The 26,672-nt window shown below is 35.9% G+C and overlaps 1 protein-coding gene across 4 annotated transcripts; it reads left to right on the top strand.

Annotated features, from left to right (window-relative positions):
* The first annotated feature begins 14,900 nt into the window (after positions 1 to 14,900).
* Positions 14,901 to 26,134, top strand: LOC125656238 (uncharacterized). Of its 4 annotated transcripts, none has more exons than XM_048886855.2 (5): positions 14,901 to 15,145; positions 17,548 to 17,592; positions 21,324 to 21,428; positions 22,606 to 22,792; positions 24,016 to 26,134. In XM_048886855.2, exons 1-5 carry the CDS (start codon positions 15,058 to 15,060, stop codon positions 24,851 to 24,853), a joined length of 1,263 nt encoding a protein of 420 aa, XP_048742812.2. In that variant the 5' UTR covers positions 14,901 to 15,057; the 3' UTR covers positions 24,854 to 26,134. The 4 variants fall into 4 exon arrangements, with proteins under 4 accessions (XP_048742812.2, XP_056000735.1, XP_048742813.2 ...); XM_056144760.1 differs by having other exon boundaries at positions 14,901 to 15,215; XM_048886856.2 differs by lacking the exon at positions 21,324 to 21,428.
* Positions 26,135 to 26,672: the final 538 nt, after the last annotated feature.

Here is a 26,672-nt window from a genome sequence, read left to right as displayed (position 1 = left end):
GTAAGGGTTTTTGTGAAGTTTAGGAATCCAGTATAGGTACGGTAACTCATATTCATGCGTCCCATTGACTTGGATATGAAATGTATCTAAAATTGAAGCACGGGGTTAAAGAATTTCATCTTTTGAAAGGGACGTTGGAGTATAAATAGGATAACCAAATGTGATATTGATATCAAATTCGTTTAGAATACAGTTGTAATAAGGACCCTTACAAAGATAATATTGTTACAAGCTTGTCAGCTTGAGCCAAAACATATTCTCATATAACCTATCTAATTCTTTTATCACTTATGGTTTACTAAACACAGAAGGATAGATGACACGTACGTTTGTTTTGATGTGTTTAATAGTAATTTTGATATTCCTCTTATACTTTTTATACATTCTGACAAGGTGTCATGTTCTTCATATTTAAATGTAGCCCATGGTATGGATTAATCTTGAACTGATTTCATAATAGAGATGAAGTTCTGTCGCCGATTGAAAGACCAGGGTTCTCAACTATATCAACGTCACCAATAATGATATGTCTAGCTGAACTATAGTTGAAAGAAGAACAGGTGGATGGATTATGTATAAGATGATTTACATGTAGGCATTGTAGAGTCTGTAAATAAACAAGAGGCCCATGGGCCTTAACGGTCACCTGAGCATCATATCCCATATTTGCATTTAAGCGTCAATATGGAGTCAAGATTGTGCACATGTATATGAATATCAAAATATAAATACAATTCCTATTCTATTACAGACGAAGGAAGAAGAGTACAACAAACGGTACAACATAAGCCCGTTAGACCTTCAGTGCAATAGCTGTATCTATGATGAGAAAGAATCCAGAAAACTATTTGACCTTCTGTTAGCCCTAAAGTAGGCCACGGTGCATCAATCAAGATAACATGTGAACTGATAATGTATTACTCTAAAAGGGATGTTGTGACAAAATTTCAGAGCAAATCCTGTATTCATACAGAAAAACAAATCTGGAAAACGAATACAAGATTTTTCTATTTAGTGATACTACGACCTTGACCTTTGACCTTGAGAAACAATGGGTATCCTCCGCTTGGTATAAAGTGTATGTGTACCAGGTTTGACGGTCCAACCCCAATGGTTCGGTCTGTATCCTGCCTACAAGGTTTTCCTATCAACTTATACTACGACCTTGACTTCTGATCTTGAAAAACAATAGATATCTTCCTCTAATAATGGTGATTAAATGTATCAAGCCGTAAGATCTTAGCTCCAATAGTTTGATCTGTATTCTGCCTACAAGGTTTTCCTATAAACTGATACTACGACATTGACCTTTGTCTTCTGACCTTAAAAATCTTATCAAGGTGATCAAATGTACCAAGTTGTAAGATCCTGGAGCTTACGGCTCATTTTGCATTTTGTCCACAATATCCGAACCGAACAGACGTACAGACAGTATAAAAGTTTGAAGCATATAAATCATTTTGACACACCTGAAAGTCTAAATTTAACCCATGAGCCGTGAATTTCACAATTTGAGAGGAGGATATCATGGCCATCAGAACCATGCATTTAGTTTATCTTTCATAACTGTGAAAGTAAATAAGAATTTTTCATATGTGGGCATATAGGCCCTGGCCAAGTGCTTCTAATCCTGACCCAGGTACCATGAATTTCTCAATTTAGGTAGATAGCTTTATGAACATCATAATCATGCATTTAGTTCTTTTTAAATATATATCGGATTGGAGAAGAAAATTTTCAAAGTTTTTATGCATTTTCACTATATGCCTCAACCCCTGACCCATGAACCATGAATTTCTCAATTTAGGTAGAGAGCGCCATGTACATCATGCATTTAGTTCTTTTCAAATGTGTGTGGGAATGGAGAATTTTTTTTAAAGATTCAATACATTTTCGCTATATGACCATATTTCCCCTGTCCTAGGGCATTAACCCCGATCCAGGAGTCAGGAAATTCACAATTCAGGTAGAGAGCTTCATAATCATGCATTTGGTTTTTCTCAAATATATATGGGAGTATAGGAGAAGATTTCTTAAGTTTTAATGCATTTTCTCTATTTGGCCATATTAGCCCCGACTTCTCAACCCCTTGACCCAGGAACCATGAATTTCACAATTTAGGTAGAAAGCTTTGTGGGCATCATAGCCATGCATTTAGCTTTCCTCAGACACATGGGAGTATAGAAGATTTCTTAACATTTAATACATTTTCACTATATGACCATAATGGTTCCGCCCTAGGGCCCCATCCTCTGACACAGAAGCTATGAATTTCACAATTTAGGAACAGAACTTACTGGACATCATAATCATGCATTTAGTTTTTCTCAAATATAAATGGGAGTAGAGAAGATTTTCTAAGATTTTAAAACATGTTCACTATATGGTCATATTGGCCCTGCCCTAGGGCCTGAATCTCTGACCCCGGGGCCATGAATTTCACAATTTTGATAGAGGATTTCATGAACATCATAACCATGCATTTAGTTCTTCTCCGACATCTGTGGGAGTAGAGAAATAGATAAATTTATTTTGACAATAGGGCCCTTTTAGCATATTTGGCCCCGCCAATGAGGCCCCGGGGTAGTAAGGTCATAAATTGCATAATTTATATTTCTTTTATCCTAGAAATGCTTCACACCGAATATGGTAACAATCGGCCTTGTAGTTTTCAAAAAGGAGTTAAAAATGTAAAATTGTTAAAGAACGACGCACGACGACGGAAGAAGAATAACAGCAATAGCTGACATGAGTGACTCAGGTGACCTAAAAAGTAAACTTGAAATATTATTTAATACAAGACTGACCTTTTTATGACGAAGAATGTTGTTTATGTTGACGGCATACACATGTATATTCCTTTGTTAGTAAATCTAACTTTAAAGAACTGACTGAATAATCTGGAAAGACTATCATCTATAACCAGCGTTGACCCAAAGAGTCTGTGATGGACAACATCCATAATCATAGAATTCAGTCTTTATTCTGGTGTTGAAATATCCAAGTATGAACTGGCTTTGGTTTCTTCAAAGAACGTATTCAAAACTTTCAATGGAACATTGTCTGTTGACGAAAGGTAAAACTGAAACAAGTGTGATATCGTGTGTATCGTATAAATAGTATTTATGAGATTAAACACTGCTCGCCATCTTCACTTTTTCATGTTAAACTAGAAACATGCCCATAGGACATGAATACCCCGCCAAATGTGACATTTTTAATGCAATATGAAAACAATAGGCCCATTGGCCACATCGCATACCTTAGCTACCTTGGCTCATATCTAAAGATTTTCCCTATATATTCGCATGTAAAATTTGATCCTTATTGTGGACACCTGGATTTTTGGAAAAATGAATCTGCACTATGTCATGAAGCTGCCATGTAAAATTGAACTTGTCTGGACCAGTGGTTCTTGAGAAGATTTATTTAAAAAAAATGTCCTTATATATTCGCATGCAAAACTTTGATTCCTTATTATGGCCCCACTCTATCCCCAGGAGCCATAAATATCACAAATATATACAAAATAAAGAGAACCTTTGAAACACTCTTATCTATTGTTATTTACTCTAAAAGCTTTAATACAATTAAATCTCAGTTGTTTATAAGTCATATCACACATAGATAAAATAGAAAACCCTTCAAACGCTCTCCCTTATCAGTCTAGTATATTGTTTCTATGGCAAAGTGAAGTATTCTAATTGAAAAATGTCACCGTTTCTTCAAATTATTTAATCTTTAAACTCTTTGACTCAAGTATCACCTATTCATTTCGCTCTGAATATCATTCAAATTTACCAAAATTCTAAGAAAATTCCTGTAAAGATAAATAGCAATTTGCACTAGATAAATGTTGCCTAGCTATCAATTTAAAGGTTATCATTATTCAAAATTACTTCTAACAAAAGAAAAAAATATACTCACATGAAATGTAGATCTTCATTTATAAACATTGATACCATGAACGGACATAAAAACACCAATCTAATTAGAATTAAATTGTAAATCCGCTCCTCTACGATATGCCCCGGCCATATTCAAAAAGGGAAAAAAAAATCTTCATTAATTACTTTCAAACTAAGATAACCAAGAAATGGGGAATATGAGGTCAAGGTCACAGGTAAATTCAAGGTAAAAAATAATACCACAATTGAATAACTGCCACTAATATGTATCAGTGAAAGTAAAAGAGTTTTCATAAAAATGTTGTCAATAGTTGCTCTGGAACAGAGCTAAACACCAAATAGGAAAAAAAGTAATGTCAAGGTCGAAGGAAATGTCAAGGTCAAAAAATATTGATGCAGTTGAATAGGTAATACCAATATATATCAGTGTTTAAGGTTTGATGAAAATATCTTGAATAGTTTCTTTGAAACTGAGCTAAACACAAAGTGTGACGGAAGGAGAGAAGGACGGAAGGACAGAAGGAGGAAAACGGACATGCCAAGCACTGTATGTCTCGGCCATATTCATGACCGGGCATAACAAAAGAGACAGATAAACAAGAGCAGAAACAAGTAAACGAAATTACGTATGAAACGGAGAGAGGTAAAAAAAAAAAACCCCAAAAAACTGCCTGGACAAATTACGTAAAATGCACTTCGGTCACAAGTTGACCAAACTACATCTAAGGGAAAAAAACCCACCCAAGTAGGTCAAATTACAAAGAAAAGCAGCGGAACAGATACATGTAATGATATAATAAATAATGAGATCAAAATTACGTATAGGGCTGTGGAAACAAGTAGACCAAAATCCGTGCAAAACTGCAGAAACAGGGAGACCAAATTACGCTGAAAACAGCAGAGAACTACCACTTTACGTGTAAAACAGCAGGCACAAGTAGGCCAAATTACGTGTAAAGTAGCATAGGACATTGGGATGTACTAAAAGTAGACCAAATTACGCGTGTATTTAGTTTAATCGGGGTTTTATTACAATGTGTCTTTATTTTATTCTCTTAAATCAATATTGCGCTTAAAAGTTTTCTTTGAAGGCTTTCACACAAATACAATGTACATTATTCATATTTGCATGCGTTTTCCTTTTGTAATTATATCATTTCTCGTTTGCCTTGGTGGAAATAAGGATGCCTGATCAAATTGATACATGCTAATGGAATTGCAATCAATATCGAGCCTGGTGAATGAATTTCATTTACAAGATGAATAATAATGTTAACAAAATGTTAGCAAAATGATAAAGTTTGTTCACAGTCATTAAAATGTTTTACACTGAAAGAAATGCAAACTAAACCCCTGTAGAATAAACTTGTTTGTCAGTAGCCTGGCTCGATTTAAAAACTGATCATACGCAAAACAATTTTTTGCATATCGAATCAGATGAGAGACATAAAAACCATATGCAGGTGATAATGGAATATTGTTACATAGATATGGGAAGTTGACAATAGAGAAGCTGAAGTCATCTCATTTGTCATAAAGTTGAATCGCTAGTATGCCGTAAACATCTATGTTCAATAGAATATCTAAGTATGAAGCAGATGTGGAAGACTGCGATTTCTTTTATTTTGAATTCCCTGGGGTATATCAATCGACATATGAATGAAAATAATTATTGTTAATAGATGAAATCTAAATGTCGAGTTCAAGGCCACAGCAAAATATTTTTCTTCCATTGTAGAAGGTTTTGAATAAATTCTGCCTCATAAGAATAATAAAAAAACAAAACAAAACAAAACAAACAAACAAAACAACAGGTCAGCTAATAAAGGAACTCAATTAATGTCCATGATATAACCGAGAACAATTTCCTTCTAAATATTACCCCTTGAACTTTGATATTTTAACCCTAAAAAAATACCGTTTTGTGTCATTCTCAAGTGCAGCGTTAAATGTAAAATGACACATGCCAAAGATCAACTGCTACCTGAAATATCATTAGGAAATATTTAGTTATAATGCGTTAATCTGTTACGGGGTAAAAAAAAAACATTGGAAGAATGTTGTAATATCTATATATACAACCTGCTTCTTGTGATGTCTCCGAATCAACTCTGTACACTACCAGCTTATCTTTTAAAAAAGATTACTAGGGTGCTAGCGCCATATCTATTCACTATACAAGACTAGGTCGTAAGAAATGTTTAATTAATTACCAAACTACCATAATAATCTAAATTACTTAGAATTTATAGATTTTTAAAGAACTTTATTTTCTGAAAGTGATGTTTGGGAATTTCATTTATCGGTATTGCAAACGTGATATAAAGATAGTGTATATGATAAACCTACATTCAATGTACTACAAAAAATAGAAATTGGTAAATGACATTTGCATTCATGGAAAAGGAAAATCATTCAGGGGAAACTACATTAACGAGGTCTTGAATATGACCAGCAAAGCCAAGTGCATGTACCTGAGTGAAACGATCGCTGAGAGTGAATATTATGTATATATTCCAAAACGGCGTTTCAAATCATTGACCCGATTCTTAGTGTCCGATCCGGTTCTTAATCATCCGAATGTCCAGCGTGGTATTTTAAAATTACAAGTGTATAAGTGTTATCAATGATTTCATCATGTAAAACGAGTACATATATTTTCGGCTACTTGTAACTTTGTCTGGTCCCCGCCCCCAAGGCACTCATTGATCACTCATTTTGGGGACCACAATAAGTGGTGGGGGCAGGGACCAGAATATCAATATGTGGAATCCCAGGATGCCACACTGTGGCACCCAAGCATGCGCATTAACTGCAAAAACATTTAACATATATGCAATCGCCCGAGGGCGCTAGCAATAACCTATTTTGTTTGTTTGATGGAGGAGTTACTTCCCTGAATTGTTGTTTAAGCGACATTTTTACAGGCTTACAACTGTTTGTAACAGCAGAACTTTTGTCTTTGTAGTCCTACTGTGTAAGTGACCTTCTAACTTGTCATAAATTTTAGTTTCATAGGATATTTAGCTACATGTGCTAGAACGCATACTTTTTGTCTTGATAATATCTGATAGCATTATCACTGTCATGATTTTGTGGAAGCTCGTGATATATGTTTAAAACGTGAGCATCATTGAGAGATCTGAGCATTTTGTGCGTATCTTCTGATGGTGTATTGAGCTGAAGGTTTTTTGTTTTTTCTCAATACTGATTCATTACATTTCCATTATCGTATACTCATATAATACAGCACATCAATTCCTGGAATATACCTGTAATACTTACCTGTTCACAATTGCTTTGATAGAGTACAAATAGTAGGATGATGTGACTAACATACAACTAGTACAATAGTAGGATGATGTGACTAACATACAACTAGTACAATAGTAGGATGATGTGACTAACATACAACTAGTACAATAGTAGGATGATGTGACTAACATACAACTAGTACAATAGTAGGATGATGTGACTAACAGACAACTAGTACAATAGTAGGATGATGTGACTAACAGACAACTAGTACAATAGTAGGATGATGTGACTAACAGACAACTAGTACAATAGTAGGATGATGTGACTAACACACAACTAGTACAATAGTAGGATGATGTGACTAACACACAACTAGTACAATAGTAGGATGATGTTTCGTTTCGGTAGATTTCGTTTTGTTTCGCACTTTATAGGTACTATAAAGTGCGAAACAAAAATCGAAACAAAACGAAATCTACCGAAACGAAACCTACCCAAAGGAAACAAAAGGAAATCTAACGAAACAGAAGGAAACAAAACTGTATAACCGAAATCGTTAATTGTAACAAAAATGGTATGGGCGGGCATCTCGTGGTCCCTGTAAAAGTTATCACATCCATCGGTTAGCATCACACATTGTTTGAAGAAGCTGGTGTCTGAAATTTTAAGGTACAAAACAAAGACTTTTTCAGTATATTATATTTATATGATTCGCTTTCAGTATATTTGTTTTTTAAAAAACTAACTACTGCCACAAGGGGTGGAAGAGTGGGTTGTTTCTTTTTGGTAGGTTTCATTTCTTTTCGGTATATTTCGTTTCGTTTCGCACTTTACAGGTACACCGATGTGACTAACATACAACTAGAACAAATAATGTTCTGAAACATGTTGAAAACTTTCAATGTAATATAATAACATATTTCATTAATTCTATCATAAAAAATGATATGCAATTGCTCCAAAGCAAAACCCCAACTCCAATAAAAGCACTCAACAATTTACCTTGAAATGTAACACTGATGAAGTAAACCATCACACATCCAAGAAATATTGAAAAGTAATGAAATCTAGACCTGCCGACACCCCTCCCCCTGCCGGCACCCCTCCCCCACACCGTGTCCATGTTTTATCGTAAATCAAGAAAACTTTATCAATAGTTTTCTATCATATGGTTCTATCTCGGTTTGAAACTGGAAGACACAAATGGAAATGCTTTCGACCTATTTTTGAATACGGTTGTGCTAAATCAATGGTGCTCTCAAATAATGTGTCAGCCTACTGAAGCCTTAAAGATAATTGTACCTTTTGTTTAAATCAATAAAAAGAAGTCACATATAACATGTTAATGTGGATTGTCGCGTTAGAGTTAGGTGAGAATAGACTAGACGTATTTGATACGAATAACAATATACACGTATATATGTTGTCAAAAGTTTTGAGATTAAACGTCACGTTAACAAACTAATTTAAAAAATATATATGAATATAATCGATGCCAGTCAGCGTTTTATCAGATTTACCGTTTGTTTTGACAGGCAATCGTCACATTTTCTAACCTCCATTTTATTTAACTTTATGCAGGAAGACCCGTACTGCACTGCTATTTAATGGTTTCAGTAGTTCAGCATACCATGAATAATACGCCAATCGCGTAAGTAGGTCAAAGTCCAAACTATTCTCTAGGTTATATTCTGACAGTGATATTATCGCACAGATTTTTCCACATGCTCTATGTACGTAATTACATTATCTATGATCTTATGGAGATCGGTCTAACCGGTCACATTGACAAAGCTGTGATGGTCAATGTCACCTTATCGTGGTGCATGGTTAATTTCGGAGAAAATGAAGAATGGAGTTGATTATCACGAATGGCTACTGCAGATTCTGTCCAAAGCTAGTAAAAGTGTCAACACAATTCGATAGACCACTGTAGTAGCTGGTACATCCGATTTATTTTACGAAGGTGGAAAAATGAAAGTGGTACATTGGAAAAAGAAATGAAACACTGAATACTTATCGTCAATAGTTGTTATCCTAAAATAATGCAAACCACATGATACATGAGGTACTCCCGGTCACGAATTTACGAACACCAATACAAAATATAGCGTAAGGCATACGATGTCATCTTAGATTCTAAATTTTACAACTTATTGAAATAATCTATATTATCAATTTATGATACCTTACAAAATATATCGTAAGACATACGATGTCATCTTAGATTCTAAATTGCACAACTCTTGAAATAATCTATATTATCAATTTATGATACCTCTAATTCTATAAAAGACATTATTCATTGAGTCAATGGCTGAGAGTAAGAGAGAGTAAGAGGGGGTGAAAGTAGACTGCGTGTCAGCTACCATTAGGAATACAACCATTATACAATCAACTCTGCAGACGGCCCTGAGACATGTCCTGTGTATATCAAAACTATATACAACACCCTGCTCTCTTGGCCATGTAACTTCCAGGTGACCATAGATGAGCTCCGCCCACAACCAGTGATCCGTGAAGAAACCGTATGGTATTATTTTGGGGTGTTTAAGGTGGCTCACTACACCCAGAAATAGTTTCCGAAATCAGAACGAATTGATTTAATTATAAAAGATATGATGATATACAATAACTATGTATGCCAAAAAGGCAAAAACTATACAAATTTGGATAAAAACATGATTTTGAAAAAAAAAATTCAACACATATGAACAAAAGACTCTGCAGGATTTGAACTCGAGATCTGCGGTTCACCAGCCCAATGCTTTTTTTTTTTTTTTTTAGCTACGATGATAAACAAACGAATCGATCAATACAAAAATTTCACAAAACATTTAAATCGCCATCTTGTGACGTGGTGTCATACAGAGTATAAGCTTTAGTGTAGTGAGCAACCTTAATTAAGAACAAAACGTAAAGATAGCATTGTTATTAATTAACGATTCGATCATTGAATACAATGAACGTTCCGTTTGCAGTGACAGTATAATTACTTAAGAAATGAACAGCAATTTTGAGCTGTTCATGGTCAGTATAAACGGATTTGGATTTGAGACAAATTCTGTGAATCGCGCTAACGATTCACAGAAAATTTGCCTCAAATCCAAATCCGTTCATATTGACCATGAACATCTCAAAATTGCTGTTTATTTCTTATATTTATATTCATTTACTAAAACACCGTTTGTTTACATTGTTTCTATTTTGTTGCATAAAACGAACTCCTAGCCTCTGTCACAGTAGTTATTGTGACGTACGTCAACACATAGACATGACGTCATATTTCATCTCACCCTGCCTTTTATCAACATTGCAAGGTGCACTGTATTTTGGAGGTAGGAGACCGCAAGATTGGGATGACAATCCACGTAAGTTTACAATCTTAATCCAAAGGTGTGACTTGCGAGATCTTTGTAACAGATGTTCTATTTCCCCCCAAACCATTACGCTCTCTCAGTCGCGTGCTTTAAGCAAGTTCCGTGATAATCCGTTCATAGTCAATGTGAACGGATTGTGTCGCGCGCCGAAATTGGTTGGTTCATAGAGTAAGAAATGAACAACACTTTTGAGCTGTTCATGGTCAGTATGAAAGGATTTGGATTTGAGGCAAATTTTGTGAATCGCGCTAACAGAATTCTGACTTTGTATAGCCAAGCGATCTCGCCACTTACACCTCATACCCTAAAGATCCAATGATATAAAAAGACGACATTTATGATTTATTGAGATTTATTACAAGCCACCTGATATGGATAACAAATTAGCGCAAGCAACACAATGTTGCGCTTATACTACCTCGGGGTTAATAGGATAAGATACAAAAGCCGCTAAAAGCTTGGCAACCTTAACACGATCCAGAGACATGTTGCTTGACGTCCTAAGATTGAGTCCGAGCTTAGGATGAATCCTAACTTAGGACTTAAACGGAAACGTGTCTTATATGTCTACTTCGAAAACCTGAACCCTGCATTTACTTAGAGGAAGTGAACATGAAAATGTGACAAAGGGTTTAGATTTGTCATTTTGATGTATATAATGAATTCTGAAAATCACTAAGATGTAGCTTCCTTCAGTAGGGAGATATTTTATAAAGATTAACTAATCTTTTCAATCTTTGGGAGCTATATTGAAAAAAATATTACCTCCCTGCTGGGTTATCTCTTAGCATCCACAAGAGGGCAGCACTGATGCTGACATCAGTAGGACACATTGTGTGTATTTTTGGCACATTGTAAGCATCAACGTTAAAATGTCATCAGCAGAGAGTGAATTAGATATGGGATATCAGGTTGAAATTGTTTCTCAGAATAATACTTCTTCACCAGCAGTTGATTTTAATGAGAGAGGAATTTTCCTTGATTGATGTGCTTGTGGAAATTGTACAATGTAACTATGTACATTCAAGGGGTGTCTTTGTTGTCATGAGTTTGAATATTCTTTGTCAGCTAGATTGCATAAATATACACCTAAAGTGCAGTTCTCTACACCCATATTTTAACACTGTGTCGAAGTTCTGTTATAATTAATACAGCTTACATTCATCCATGGATTTAATACGTATCCAGAGAAGGGTCTCAGAGGACCTGGATAACAACTTATTAAACAAGTAAGAAAAACACGAAAAGGAAAAATACCTTCTGTATTCACATCTATTAAAATCTTAACACAACATGGCATTTGTGTGTAAACATTTCCAACACATGTGATAGAATACAGTAACAATTCTGTTGCAGACATGCTATCAAGATTTATGGCCTACAGACAGTTTATCAACTAGGTCAAACGCAGTCAGCCTCTTGGGGGGAAAAATCAGAGTAGTTTTACCCTTATTTAATTGTTGTGACATAAATTAAAGGAGCATTTCCTAAAGAGCACTGCAATTATGTAGGAGTTTTTTAAAAAAACAACATCAGACTCTGATAGAGATTCTAAATATTAGTAAATAAGTATTTTTTAATGTCAATAAAGAATATAATTGTAAATTGAATCTCCAAAATTTATCTGTGGTCCATGTACATAAATTGTTATAAAGTATATAAGTTACATGCCTATGTTGCAATACTTTTATGACACAGTCACCTTGATATTTAAAATCTAATGAAATTAATTGATATGGAAACTTGAAACATACAGTGTACTGAGTAAGTTCAGAAGTTGGAGGAGCTGGAAATATTTTGTGGGAGTGTTTTCTTCTTTTTCTTAATGCATTGTAATTAGATTTGATTTCAATTCGTTTTGCTCCAAAACCTTATCCATCAATTGTAATATGAATCCATAAACTTTTTCTGCTGTATAACAGTGACCCAGTCAACAGCAATGTGTCTCATCTACGTCAGAGCACAGATGCATACTGGGAAATAATGGATGACTTCCATTAACCTTTTAACTTAGAGTGTTCAATTGATCAAATCTCGTAATAGAAACAAGCAAATTAGATTTAGGCCACACTATTCAGTTTCAGGAGGTCTTTTAAGTTTATTATGCAACAAATATTTTTTTTCATATTCACTTCCTTTAATACTTTGGATCCGTGGTCGTCGTCGCCTTACTGGTTACGAAACTTCATCCTTCCAAATCCAGCTCGGAATTTTCCGATAAACGGCACTATATATAGTCCCCCTTTTAATGGAATTTAGAACCCTTTTATTTCCCAATCGTTGTTGCCTCTACCGTATCATATTTCACGTCATGTTTGATTCTGTTATTATTAGATCGGAAGTGCACGTAGTTAAATGTCCCCAAGGATGAAAGGTTCGTTACGCTTACGAGCCTTGAAGAAATCGTGACTATTTGGTATTTGCTAACACAACAAAATGAAAAGAAAAATCAACGGTTTTCTGTTTGTTTTGTAATTGATAGGTATGTGAAATATGATCCATTTCATGACACACGTGTCTGTCTTAAATGATAGAAAATCATCTTTCAGAGACCTGGTACTTGTAATATGGCATCTTGAACATTGATTTGTTCTGATAAATGATACTTACACTGGCTTATTCATTGTTAAGTTCTGTCGAATGTGAAACATTCCCTGTTAAAAAGACCACGGTGTGTTGAATACATGCTTTCTGATCAGTAGGTCAACATTCAACATATCATGATTATTTTTATCTACATGCACCATAGATAATAAAAATATTCAATAATATAAATCGTTTTGTTTTTATGCATTCAGCTGGTAGTAATAAAAAAAAAAACAAATACAAAATAAGCTATACACAGGATCCTCACCTGATTTGTCTAGTGTTTGTATAACTGCAATGTACACAATTTTGTAGAGAATGAAACCTTACTTGGGTACTCATTTAACTGTTTAAAGAATATAACTTTGTTTAAATTTCTTCAATAACCAGCATTGAAAATAACGCTATTGGATTCATAATGGGATCGTGTTGTTAAAAAAATCGAACAGCCCATATTTTGGCCTAGAATTCACATTGGTCAATGTATGGAACAATGATTTTAAAAAGCTACTTGCAATAGGACCTTACATCTTGTCTGCCAAGTCGTAATTTGTACAAATAGGAGTTCTTTACGTTTTAAAGGCGCCAAAAATTATTTCTAGTGGATCTTTTTACTTAGGCGTGTGATGTGACATTAAGATTTTCCAAATTTAGATCTCTTCACGTGTCTTGCCACATAGATAGCCCCCCCCCCCCCTCCAATGATATAAGAACCACTCTCTGACAGAACTTGGCTTACTGATATTAATTAAAGACACTGAGGAAAATGCTATATTGTGACGTTAAAATTTGATGTATGTGATTTCTCCTTTGGCGTTTCCTACCTCGTAACTTACAAAAGCATTTGAGTGTGAGGTTGCCCACACAATTGTTTAGTCTAAGTTCCTTTCCTCTAACCAGCCCCCCCCCCCCCCCCCCCCCCCCCCCGTGGAAAAGCAGACTACATATAGTGGGAAAACTGTCTATATATTGGGGTTCTCACAAAGAAAATTGACTGCATTTCCATAGTCAGGTCTCTTGGAGAGAGTACCCTTTTCAGGGGCGGATCCAGGAATTTGCGATTACGGGGGGCACCATTTTATGAGGCAGTGGGTCCAGGGTGAAGCCCTGGTGGGGGCCCAGGGAGCGAAGCCCCCGGAAGCTCCTGAATTTTACAGATTTTATAGGACTTGAAATATGTCTACTATTTAGTCATTTGTACTATTTTTCATCATTTCTAATAAGGTGAAATTAATAAAATGATGCAAATTTTAAGGGTTTTTGAATAAAATTAAGTTCTCCCAATGAAGTAATTCAAGAAATCAAAAGATTTTGTCATTTATTTCTCCGGGAGTGGAAGAAATCATTGCTTCTTTTATCGTTTAGTACATTTTTCTAAACAAGATACCACGATTTACCTTAAATTTGAAAATTTTAGGAGGGGGGGGGGGGGGGGGGGGGCGGCGCCGGCTGCGCCCCCTTAAATCCGCCACTGCTTTCCTCTCTGAATTTTATTCCAGATAGAAATTCAAAGGATCAAAGGATGTAGAAAATGTTTAATATTGATGGAATAAAAGAGTGGATTAAATAAACTACTCTCTCTCCCTCTCTCCATGTATATATAAGAGTAATAGACAACCATACTCTCCCTCAAACACACAGGCACGCAGAGAGAGAGAGAGAGAGAAGAGTTCAGAAACACGGACGCACGCATACATAGTTCGTGACTAGTTAAATGACGCACAACTATTTCAAAAATATTGGAAAAGTTTAACCAAGCAACCTGTCAAAGGCCATACACTATAAGAGAATTATCCTATTGCAGTCCAACATTCCTTGATTATTGACCAAAGACCCAACTTGTAGCTTGAATTTGCCTTATGTTTATGTTTCATACCAGATGAGATACCACATCCACACATAAGCTTATTGAGGGAATCTGGAAAATGAACTTTAGGTTGAAATTACAGAAAGGAGGAATTATTTTCATAACCGGATTTATAATGTTTTCCTCCATACATTTACTTTTGCCAGGTAAGAACGGGGAGTTAGAGTGAGTCCTATGATTAAGAAGGAAGACTAGCCAGTGATACCTACTTACACGGTAAGACGGACCAGTTTGAGTCCTATGGTCAGTTTGAGTCCTATGCTTAGAAGGTAAGAATGACCACTTAGAGTCCTATTAAAGTAAAATTGGTTAGTTTTAGTCCCACGATCACATGGTAAAATTTTTGTTTAGTTCTATGATTAAAAGGTAAGAATGGCAAGTTTGTAGTCACGTTCACAAAGTAAGACTGACAAATTAGAGTCATAATACTTGTAAATGTCATATGATTTCAAAGAAAACTTATGAGTTTGAGTCCTATAATTACAAGGCAAGACTGACGAGTCTTTTGTTATCATAGCGTCAGACTGACGAATTTGAGTCCTGCATTGTACAGTTTATCATTTTAATGTAGCAAGAAATAACCGCTATTGTAAACTTTGTAATTTAGATATTGAGGATGAATTTCATTTCATTTTAAAATGCCCTTACTTTATTGAATTACGCAGGAAATATATCAAGAAGTATTATTGGAAAAACCCATCTGTTTTTAAACTTATACAATTATTAAGTGTAAAAAATTTCAAAGAGTTGTGTAATTTGGGGAAATATCTTTACTGTGCCTTTAATTTACGTAATGATTTACTTATGTAGCATTCTCTGTCTATAAATTCACATCAGTATTGTGTAACATACCATATAATGTCATGCCATGCCATACTATACAATTGTTAACTTGTTTATTATTTTTGTAAACATGTATGCCATAAGACGTATGTCTTCAGCAATAAAGAATAATAAATAATATTTGATGACACGGCCAGTTTTCCAGTCCTATAATTAATAGGTAAGACTGACCAGTTTTTCTGTCCTATAATTAAAAGACAAGACTGGCCAATTTTTCTGCCCTATAACTAAAGGGTTAGACGGACTAGTTGGAGTCCCATGATTAGAAGGTATCGGACAGTTTGTGTCCTATGTCCTTTGATTACTTTATCAGGCTTATTCATTGTTCAATGTATGCTGCATTTTTGTGTAAAAGAAAAATTGTAAGATATACTTAGAAGTCTGTTTAAATTTAACCTGGAAAATGTTTAAGTTATAAAGAGTACCTGATACAGCGCCTTGCTATATAAAATTGACAAAGTTGAAAATATCATGAAGACATTCTTTCAGCTATAACTGACAGATGACATAAATTTATCGTATTTGTCTACCCTTAACAATAAAATCATGCTTGAAAATTTATGGAAAGTCACAGTCAGTATTCGATCTTGATTTCCACCAGCCTGAGATCGACATTTGATCGGGGGATCGATACATTAAACAGTGTGTCCGAAGAGTCTAATTCTATTGATGTTGAGCAGTTAAGGATGATGACCCTGATTTCTCAGATTATGACATCGATTCTAATATTTCTGAAGAAATCAAAATCAATTATTTAAAGTTGCATTTTAATATCTTTCTTATAAAAATTAGGTAATACATTACATTTTACCTGGAGTCTTCAGAAAGACAGATAAATTTGGTACAGGACTCTGCGTAATTACTTGACCTGTTGACCAGTCAGTTAAAATGCTAAGCTGTAAACACCGGACACCCCACCTCCCACCTTTCCATCAAGTCCTCTTCTATATACTTCATTGTTTGCAAATTTTGTCATCTATGTTGCGACCGCTGCGGTGGTCAAGAGGTTAAAACGTTCGCCCCACATACTGAAGGCTGGGGTTCGAATCCCGGCTGTGACAGACCTAAGTCGTTGAAACAGGTAGTGACCGTTCCATCGCCAAACGCTCGGCATCAGGTGTGAATGTCACGGGTCCTCGGAGATGACCTTAAAACGGATGCCCCGTATCACACTAGGTGTGGCACATTAAAGAACCCTAACCGCTCAATGGCCGTAAGTGCCGAGCAAAGGCCTAAATTTGGAGCCCTTTAACGGTCTTGGTGACGTTCCATATCAATGAAAAATTAACGAGAGGGATGTTTAACAAGATACAATCAATCATTCAATCATCCATGCTACAAATCATGGCCATTCCAAGACTGGGCGTATCAAAATTCAGTCCTGGCTATCCCAATGTCATGTTTTAATTTAAAACGTAGTTAATTTTCGAATTCTTTTCTGACTGCTAGATATCAGTATCTAACTTTATCACAACAATGCACAAAAGCTTTGAACAATGTGGCAAAACTGCATTATCGATTTGTGTTTTTTTATTCGTCTTTGTGTTTGAGAAATTTTGATACAGGTTAGACATTAAGACGGGATGAGATACTGAAAATGTATTGGTGTCAAGTCATATTCTCTATCCCGGCATGCAGTAGACATTTTGTATAAATGATGATGGAAATGTTGATAATTTAAAGAGTCGTTTCTATTCCTGGACAGGTTATAGACAAATTGAGTGGAAACAGATAATGAGGAATGAGTCCAGTAAGTACATGTAATTGTGAGCTTCATATCCTCAATCAGAATACTTTTAGATGCGTTAATTCATTATTTGGAAATACTAAATTGTCCCTTGGTTAATGGAGTCCAGAATCCCGGTAAGGAATGCAGATGTATACAGTACGTATCTACATGCACACCGCTTTGCCGCTTTTCAGATTATGTATATAGACTACATTAGGTCGTCTGCTGCATGCTCTTCATCATTTCTGACGTTTTAATTTCTTAAGACCTATCATTATACCCTTCCTTATGTTTCTCTATATAAAAGTAATCAAAATTATTTGATTTTATATCAAAGAGTCAATTATTGATTTATGACATCCTTTGGGTATTCAATTAGTTGCAATATATTTTAGTTTAATAGGAGAAAGATGTGATCGAGTTTATCAATTTTGTAAGAAAACCGAATCCTAATCCTTGATCCGGAACTTCCTTCCACGCAATCCCTGCTAAGAAGCAGCATCGTTTTTCCATCGGTGTTTCGATCTCAAACCATCGACACTGTTCAGGAACCAGAATGCCACCAGTTCACTCCAATATAACTGCTAGGGCATCTAGAAAACGTCTATAAACTATGATACTCCAAGTCGAGGAAAAGGACGTCCAGGGTCAAACGATGCAATCAAAGCACCCATGATCTTAAGCTATGCCGTAACTCATCAGTCACAAATAGGACATCGGTACATGTACCTTCATTGATCTAAATAGAACATAAGGAGGCAGAAGCTGCACAAAATCCTGAAAACGTGTTATTGGAGAGTCTGGAAGGGGGCAGGTCTCAATGAACGTCGCCACAAATAAGTTAGGAGTTGTTAGTGTCACACGTAGATCTACCTCTTACACATAAAAACAAAATTTGGGAAGGCAATTTTATTGATCTATCGCTATTGAAGAAGTCTTCATGCGGATTACACTATCATAATTCACAAGGGGATATTAGAATTACGGAAGGGCGCTTGTGAATTCTGAAACCCAAACGCAATACCTATCTTAATATCAATAGGTTGGCATCTGCATTTATTATATTTATCAGATATTACTGGAAAAATTCCCATTTAGGGCCCAAGAGTTGCTTAAATGCACGGGGGGGGGGGGGGTTTAGAATCGCAGCCACCAGGTCCAATGTTTGGTTAAGATATGAAGAGCAATATTGATTGGGATATCTAACCATCCAAAAGCATCCTTGAGTCAGATTAATCTAGAATTAGGTTATTTCATATTTTAAACAAACAGGATACACACACCAGTACATACCAAAGACCAAGCTCTACCCCAGCATTCAAGCTGGTCACAATTCTATTTCGTATTTACCAAGCTCTACCCCAGCATTCAAGCTGGTCACAATTCTATTTCGTATTTACCAAGCTCTACCCCAGCATTCAAGCTGGTCACAATTCTATTTCGTATTTACTGTTCGCTTTATAACGGGAATAAGGTGTCTTTTTCCCCCAGGTGTAGGTACAAGCATGCATGCAGCAAATATGGAGACAATCACCTTAGTACCAGATGTTCAAAATGTATTCATTGGGTACAACATCTATTACAATGTAAATTGCAACATTTAGATAAACATCTGACGGTGTATGAAATGTTTTTCCTCGCTGTTCCTACTAACCCCAAATATGGGAATTTCCATTAATGACCCCTTTGCATGTTCTGTACATTCACTATATCAACTTCGATCAAGCAGCAGAAACGATTACTATTGTGGGTAGCGGGTATTGCTAGCCAAAACTGATATCAAATCAGCATTTAGATTACGTCCTGTCGCACCAAGTGGTTTTGAACTGCTTGGTTTCAAATTTCAGGACGTATGTCCTAAGACCATTTAATTATTCAATATATGGACGATTTCCTTTTTTGTAGTCAGCCAAATTCGCCGACTTGCCCTCATTTTTAAATCTATTTGTTTCGACATAGGCGTTTCCAATGCAAATGAAAAAAATAAAAATAAAATAACAGTGGAACCATCCCATGCCCGTATTTTCTTAGGTATCAAATTAGACTCCATGACCAAGAAACACCCCACTGACAAGTTGGACAATACTCAAAGTAAGCAATGGCTCACAGGTAATTGAACTTCACATGTGAGGTACAAAAATGTAGTTACCCGACAGAGCCTTCTGCAGGCGCCTTATAACACATCAATAGGCATAACCAAACCACACTACCAATTCAGGGTAACAAAAATAAAGCAAATCTCGCTATTTGGCAAGAATTTTTTACAGTTCTATAACGGCAAAATTCTTTCCAGCGTTATAATGAAACATTTAAATTATTCACCGATAGTGCGGGGATCAAAATGGGGTGTTTATTTCAAGCGAAAATGGACACATGGATTTTAACCAATATGACAGTCGTCCAAGTTGTCAAACAGTGAGGCAGATTCAAGCGATTGGTACCACGAGCAGATCAGTGGCCCACACCACTTCCAAACTTCATCTGGGAAATTTTAAGGGGAGGGGTGTCAATCGACTACTCAACAACTCACTACATGTAGCACCATCACTACACTAAGTTCATTCTGGTGCCCTTAACAAGTTTCCCCGATTTCTTCCCTAGTTTTTACTTCCAAAACGTTTGACCAGCCTCTGTTACTACATTTAGTTTAGTACATGTATATCTCATTTTTTAACATAATGAACAGTAGCATTGTACATCAATGTTACATTGTATATCCTACATTTACAAAATTCCTGTTCACCACGACACAACCAAATGCTTCATAGTGACCAAAACTTCTAAGGGTTTACGCAGGTCAAAGGGGATTAATAAAGATACAAGAATCCCGATATTACTCGATTTATTTACTAACATAATAAATTCCTTGCCAAAGGTGTGCAACTCTCTGTACGAGTCAAACGGCATCTACCTTAACTTACTATGGTCTATTAAGGGGCATTGAAACATTCGCACTCCACTGGGTGAACATAAAAATTATAGATCATAAATTATGACAGATCATCATTCAGAAGTAAAGAAAAACATACTAATTTGAGTCCTTGGCAATTATTGATATTACCACACTTGCTGCATCAAGCACCATTAACCCAGTTAAAATTATGAATATTTTTTGCTCTTAAGTATGGTGTCCGGATAGGGCCATTTGCAAAAGCGTGACTGCGATTTAGTCACAACACGCCGTCACGCCAACAAGCAACGCGCCTTCGCGTTCTCACGCCAACAAGCAATACGCCTTCGCGCCGTGTTGCTTGTTGACGTGACGGCGCGATGGCGCATTGCTTGTCTGCGCGAAGGTGCGTTGCTTATTGGCGTGAGAGCGCGAAGGTGCGTTGCTTGTTGGCGTGACGGCGTGTTGTGATTAACGCACAGTCACGCTTTTGCAAATGACCCTATCCGGACACCATAGGTTGGGTCGTAGAGAGATGCATTGAAATGAACTTGAAAAGATCGTCTCTTATTATCTACCATTTCAAATTGTTCAGAGGCCACAGAGATAAGATGAATGACGGAGTCACGAAAGTGTGCAGCGCACTGTCAAGGCTACAGGAAGGAAACAACTAAATTCAGCAAACAAAACGTACAAAGATAAAGAATGGCACATTTCGCGACAACTGCGGAGAACTCTCAGAAGCATAATGTTAAACATTACACTAGCGAATGTATAGGGATCATTGTATAAGGGCGACAACTATCCTTATTTTGCGACAGACCGGCCGGGATTAATGCAGGCGAATTTTTTATGATTGCAGGACAGAACAGAGGAACAAAGGTTACCACGGACTCTGTAGTTGTATCCTGCACGGAACTGGTTCAGGCGACACCCGCTGCAAATCTACCTGTCCCCAAAGGAACCAGTACGGGTCTCTCAACTTCACTTTAAAAAAACAAATGATTGTCACGAGTCTTTCGGATATGGCCTTAAAACGGAGGTCCTGTATCATGGGAGGCGTTGACATGATACATGAATAATACAAATGAAAAATTATACAACACAAATAAAAAGATATATGTAAATAAATAAATGAAATCATAATCCATTAAGTAAGGGTGGATCGTAGGAATAGCGAGTGACAGAGAGTGGTATGTGTATGTGCTTACCGACTTGTTATTTCCGCCCAGCAGCATCGTTTTACCTCAACCCTTCCCCCTCATCACCCACAGTTCTCAGCAACCGTCTTGTGCCTACACCTCTATCTCCGTCTCAGATTTTGTGGAAAAGGCTACAATGCTTTGCATTGCCTCACTATTAAAGTTTCATCTTCCTACATGTATGTGACTCCATTAAAAGTTTTCACATGGTTACACCCCCCCCCCCCCCCCCCATTTCCAACAACTGCTAACGTAGAACAATATTTTGGCTGAGGTAAGTGATTCTATGATGCGCTTGGAGGTTAATTCATGAGTTAAAAAGATGTTGTATTAGCCATCTTAAAGTCATTAATGCTGATTTAGCGATCGCAAAGCTCCAAAGTTTACGACAGTGAAACAAGCATTAACGACCTCAAAGATTCAGTGATGTTACACATGTATATACTCAGTATTAGTTTCTCATACTTCATTGCTGTTCTAGAAGTCGTACCTAAATCTTCTTGATACATGTACTAACTTTTATTTATTTCAGAATTAAAACATTTCTATTGCTGAAAAGAAAACTTTTTCAGAAAAAAAGTTTTTCTTCATGATAAATGTCTTTTATAGATATTCAATCTGATGTTGGAAATGAAGAAATGTTTAGAATGAACATTTCTTAGTGTGAAAGAGCAAACATCAAAAAAAGTATTAGCTATTTTGCATTCGAAATGGGAAGGGTCAACGATATACATGTAATATGATAAGAAACGCGGTGCTAATCTAGTAACTCACATCAATTACGGAAAGTTTCACGACCAAACGAAGATGATTTAATTTGAACGTGAAAATAATTTGGTAAAAATAAGTATTAGTGTTAAACACATAAAATATGTTTCGGTGATTGTGTTATGTTTGTTACTATCCAGCTTAAATCTAAGAAACAATGTTCTCATTATTTAGGAAGTATTGTGTTGGAAGACAAAACTTCATTGAGACTGATAGCGGCCTACATGAGGGGCGGATCCACATTGATGGCTGACCTTGTGCGTAACACACCTGCTGACTTCTACATGTTTGAGCCGTTACATGGTATCTATTTCGCTGTGAGAGAAAAGAAGTTAGTTCAGTTTCTAAATGGCACAGAAAGGTAAATATCAATTTTCAATAATTTTACTCAATATGAGAAACCATTTAGCAAATTTATAAGTAATATGAAATGAATTATCAAGGTACCTTACCATATAGATGTATATGGTATTTATATTAACCGATGGTTTGTCAAGAATAAACATTTGCTATTACAATGAATTGACAAACTTGATAAAAAAAAAAACCCTTATATATGACAAAATATAGACACAAGTAATAAGTGTATACTTTATATCATTGAGGTAATTTACCCATGCTTCCATAGTATCCCCGTGATACAATTAGCCCAGACACATCAAATGCATTTTGTTTCCTGACAGTCTGTAACAGCAACCTATTTCATATGTTTCCTGACAGTCTGTAACAGCAATCTATTTCGTATGTTTCCTGACAGTCTGTAACAGCAATCTATTTCGTTATCTTTCTGACAATCTGTAACAGCAATCTATTTCATTTGTTTCCTGACAGTCTGTAACAGCAATCTATTTCGTTATCTTTCTGACAATCTGTAACAGCAATCTATTTCGTTATCTTCCTGACAGTCTGTAACAGCAATCTATTTCGTTATCTTCCTGACAGTCTGTAACAGCAATCTATTTCATTTGTTTCCTGACAGTCTGTAACAGCAATCTATTTCGTTCTCTTCCTGGACATGTCAGTGAATTCAAAACATCCAGCCACATATCAAGTGGTATATATAATAACTCACATGGATATAAAGTCGGGCCTAAACTTTACGTTGAAATGAAAAATAACTGTCTAGATGTTTTGGGGTCTATGGTGCTAATAATTCTATTTGATCAGATGTTACTTTGCATAAACGCGTTTATGCATACAATTATTATTCATGGATCCGTCTCTGATATGTTTTCGTCGATTTTATTAAAATGTAAGAATTTTGTGCATCTCCCCCCCCCTCCCCCCCCCCCCCCTCCGGCATGGCGCCCTAAACGAGACGTGTATATGTCATTTGACATATATTTCAATCTGTGGTAAATGAAATAGATATATAGGTTTTTACGTCTCATATTGATATATATATATATCCTAGGCATGTAACCTCTGGGCTGGATGTTTCATCACGTTCGTCTGTTACTATTTTTATCCCGCCATTTCCCCCCCCCCCCCCCAAGTTAACGTTTGCAATCCCTGGATACCTTTTTTCGCAGAGGTATCACGGGCAAATACATTGTAAAATGTGAATATGCAATCATATTTCAGATATATATCAATGGATGAAGTGGAAAACGTGTATGTTGAGATGATGTACCACTGGTATACCTGCAGCTTTGACTATATTGACCTGATTTCTCTGAGCAGTAGGTTTATAAAGATACATACACCGGAACACAATGTATATTTCAATTGTATTTCACGACCCAAAACTAGAGAAACTAAACGAGACACTGTCAGACGCTGTATAACACATTTACAAACTAAATGCAAAAGAGCCAAGTCGCGTACTATAAAAACAGTTCGATTGCCGTTATTGACGGTGAAAAAACTCATCAAACGTCTTCCAAGTTTGAAAGTCGTTCATTTAAATCGGGATCCACGTGGTATATTGAACTCGCAGTTTCAGCTGCTAATAAATGAGGGAAAAAATGTGACAACTGCTGCTAGAGAATTGTGCGGAACAATGGAGGAAGATTTGAAAACATACGAAGATTTTGAGTTCTGTAGCGGTCGAATATTGCGTGTTATTTATGAAGAACTGTGTCAATTTCCTTTCATTATTGTGCCAAAAATATATAATTTCTTCAAAATAACCTCTATGAAGAGGAACGGATTGAGAATGGTAGAAACCAAGATGATGGGTCCGTTAAGAAATTGTGCATACTGTACAAATCGTGGAGATGCCGTTAAGACTGCCTATCGATGGATCGACAGCATCAGCAAGGAATTCCTTCATACTGCGGACAGGTTTTGTTCAGTCATATATTCCAAATTAGGATATCTACACTTAAATTATGAAAATCTAAAAATTACAAAAACTTCATGGCAACCGTTCCGGGAAGAGACGAATAATACAGATACCGGATTGTCTAACATTCATTAGTATCCAATGTAACTTGTACGACTGTGTTGTGGACAGGTACATGTGCTTGATGTTTTGTTTTCTGTTTGTATTTGGTATAATGAACGATGATATTTTTAATCATATCTTCTTGACATTCTTCAGAGAGCTTTGCATATTTAATCACGATTTGAACTTAAAGAGACACTACAGCTCATTTTGCGCAAAAATCATGAAATGACAATTTTCCTAGCGCTTTCTCAATTTTTGTTGCATTGTTGAAATTATGAACTTTGCGAAAATAACACTTATCTAAAGTTTAAAATTATCGTTTTAACGTAAAAATTAATACTTTTTGATGGCCTATACAAAAAATATCGAGTCTCCTCCTTTCAGTCTTCAGACGCATGCGCATAGACAGTAAACAGTGCAGCATGTCGTCCAGTGAGAGAAAGTGTAGTTGATAGATCTAGAATTTTGACAGATTCTGTGAGAAAAGAGGTAAAAATAGAATGAGATAAAACTCATACGTGAAATAAAATTTACCATGGTATCAGTTTGACCGTTGGAAAACAAAGAGTTCGGAGAAACCCATGTAACTCAGTGGCGGATCTAGGATTTCCGAAGGGGGTGTGGAAGTCAAAGATTAGCCACAGTAATCGGCCATTTTGGTGCAAAATTTGGATTTTCATTCAAAATCTGTGGCGTAAAAAGGGAGGGGAGATCCTGCCCCCCCCCCCCCCCTAAATCTGCCATTGAGATTAGCTGCGAAGACACTACTTTTAAAAGTAAGTGCTATTTTTATCTGAACACGACACGTGTTAGTTGTAAAAACATCGGTCAATGGGAACATGGAAGGGTTTCTGTTGAAATAATGATTGATATAATTACTTATTTTAAGGAGCAGGGAATACTCTTATACTTGAAAGGTGAGTGTGGACCTCCTTGAAGGGGAATTTAAATAATTTCCTACACAACACCTTTGCTGTCATTCAAAACCACGTGATGTAAATAAGCATTCAAAAGTCCGAGTCAGAATGAAGAAACCTTTGAATTCCGAACGATCTTCAAAGCGCAGTTGAGAGTAAATTGATGCATCCCAATTGTTCAAAATTGTCAGTATCGATATGAATTTTATCATTTTATCAATACATGTTTTAAAAAACACTTTATTAAAATGTGGAAAATGAGCTGTAGTGTCTCTTTAAGATTAGACGCAATAAGCGGAAGTTGGCGGTATTTGTAGATGTATATTTTCACATCACCTGTGCTATATAGACATATTTTGCGACACTAGAATAAAAGAGATCTTACCTGCATGATGATCAGAACTTTTACAATAACAACTCATAAGATACTATAAAAGAACTCGATCTATCTGATGTTTGTGTGGTCATTTGACTGGAGAGGATAAACATACTATTGGTATTTCTGGTCGATGTTAATGGTATCCTTTCTTTGTGGAACACCTCTAGCGAATTTAAGCTGATTTTTCATTACTGAACAAAAATTACATATTTTCAAAGTACATCAGTTGGAAAGTTCGATAGTAACCGTTGATTAGGTACAGTATAGAACTTCTGGACGTAAGATTTTTTTTTTCACTCTTGGAATCGCACACCAGTCCGTAGTCCTCCTCTCATTTTTAATCAATTATATGATACATCAGTTATAGTGCGTATCATAGAATTTATCAATTATAGTACGTATCATATAATATATCATTCATAGAGTTTATCATATAATATATCAATTATAGTGCGTATCAGATAAATATCTGTTATAGTGCGTATCATATAATGCACCAATTATAGTGCGTATCATATATCACTGATAGTGCGTATCATAGAATACATCAATT

The sequence above is a fragment of the Ostrea edulis genome, chromosome 7 (genome assembly GCF_947568905.1).
Source record: "Ostrea edulis chromosome 7, xbOstEdul1.1, whole genome shotgun sequence".
Taxonomy (NCBI): domain Eukaryota; kingdom Metazoa; phylum Mollusca; class Bivalvia; order Ostreida; family Ostreidae; genus Ostrea; species Ostrea edulis.
The sequence above is the reverse complement of the archived record's forward strand: the minus strand, read 5'-3'. Positions and strand labels throughout refer to the sequence as shown.